Raw genomic sequence first — 1,898 nt, 5'->3', positions numbered from 1 at the left:
TGAGCAAATAAATGGTTTGCTGTACCGTACATGTGTTGCTTCAAAGCACTGTGAAAGAGTTGGTAAATCTTCTCTGGTTGTACCCAGTAAATGTAGAGCCATCATTCTCGCAGTAGGTCATGAGAGCCCCTTAGCCGGTCATTTCTCCCATCGGAAATCAGAAATGCGTATTAGGGACCATTTCTATTGGCCAAACATGGGAGCTGAAATCAGACTTTTGTAAGTCTTGCGACAAGTGTCAAAGGATGTCAAGTAGAGGTAGGGTAAGACCAGTGCCATTAAAACCCATGCCCATTTTAACGGAGCCTTTCTCTCGTGTCTCCATAGACTTGGTAGGACCGATTTCTCCTCCATCTTCTGAGGGTCACCGTTATATTTTAACTTTGATAGATTTTGCGACTGGGTTTCCAGAAGCATTGCCTCTCAAAGAGATAGATTCAATATCTGTAGCTGAAGCCCTTATGGTGATCTTTTCAAGGGTCGGTATTCCTCGGGAAATTTTGTCTGATCGAGGAAGGCAATTTGTTTCTCAACTAATGGGCGAACTGCATAAATTATTGGGTGTAAAGCCACTTTTTACAACTCCCTATCATCCTAGTGGGAATGGAAGGGTGGAAAGGTTTCATGCAACACTAAAAGCCTCCTTAAGGAAATTGTGTAGTGACAAACCACGAGAATGGCACCGTTATCTTGTCCCCACATTATTCGCTATGCGAGAGATTCCTAGCGATCGAACTGGGTTTTCTGCTTTTGAGCTACTTTATGGACGGACAGTCCGGGGACCTCTTTCAGTCTTAAGGGACTTGTGGGAAGACACAACCATGAGAGATGATGTTAGATCTTCCTTTCAGTATGTGATTGAATTGAAAGACAAGCTGGAGGAGTGTGCTAAAATTGCAGCTCAAAATGCTGAGATTAGTTCTTCTAAATTCAAATCTTATTTTGACTTGAAATCTCAGGATAGGAAGTTTAGTCCAGGTGAGGAAGTTCTTGTGCTCCTCCCTGATAATCAAAACAAGTTGCTCATGTCTTGGAGTGGCCCTTATACTGTTCTGGAATGTCGAAATAAGGTGAATTATCTTATCGATGAAGGTGGAAAACAGAAGTTGCTTCATGCTAACCTTCTTAAGAAGTATCATAGGAGAGCAACAAGTTCCCAACCTAATGTTATGGACGAGGAAAGTAAGATAGATGCTGAAATGAACCCACAAATAGTCCAGAATTGTATTCTTGAAGATACTGAAGTGAGCGATAGTAATTTTCCTCTAACTTCTGATGGAGAAGAGCCCATCTTGCCTGAGTGTGATCAACCTGAAATTTGTTCTGACCTTTCAGCAGAACAGAAATCTGATATTGATTCAGTAATTGCAGAGTTTGTAGATGTATTTTCATTAACTCCAGGTTGCACAAACACCCTTGAACATGATATTGAAGTTAACACCACAGAGCGTATAAAGTCTAAGGTTTATCCCATTCCTATACATCTAAAGCCTCACTTCGAAGGTGAAGTTGACCAATTGCTTGAACAAGGGATTATACAACTATCATCATCTCCCCATTCATCTCCTGTAGTCATGGTAAAAAGGTCTGATGGTAGCCATCGTATGGCCATAGATTATCGAGCTGTTAACTCCGTAACTAATTTTCATGCTGAACCAGCTTGCACTATGGAGGAAGACTTGTACAAGTTTTCAGGATGTAATTACTTCTCTGAATTAGATCTCACGAAGGCCTACTATCAAGTTAAACTTTCTGAGAAGGCCAGACCTTTAACAGCATTTCCTTCACACAAGGGTCTTATGGAGTTTTGTCGTATGCCTTTCGGATTGGTAAATGCTTGTGCCACTTATATCCGCCTTATGCGCATTGTTTTGGCTGGTTTAAAGAATGTTTCCTTC

General features: G+C 41.2%; 1 protein-coding gene across 1 annotated transcript in view; it reads left to right on the top strand.

Annotated features, from left to right (window-relative positions):
- The window catches only part of LOC138861662 (uncharacterized), a 2,756-nt gene extending 2,533 nt beyond the window's left edge, over positions 1-223 (top strand). The window contains exon 2 of the mRNA XM_070121491.1: positions 1-223. This exon is cut by the window's left edge and continues 2,278 nt beyond it. Coding sequence (XP_069977592.1) covers positions 1-223 — 223 coding nt within the window.
- Positions 224-1,898: the final 1,675 nt, after the last annotated feature.

The sequence above is a fragment of the Penaeus vannamei genome, chromosome 1 (genome assembly GCF_042767895.1).
Source record: "Penaeus vannamei isolate JL-2024 chromosome 1, ASM4276789v1, whole genome shotgun sequence".
Lineage (NCBI taxonomy): Eukaryota > Metazoa > Arthropoda > Malacostraca > Decapoda > Penaeidae > Penaeus > Penaeus vannamei.
Note: the sequence above shows the minus strand (reverse complement) of the source record. Positions and strands in the feature narration are given on the sequence as shown.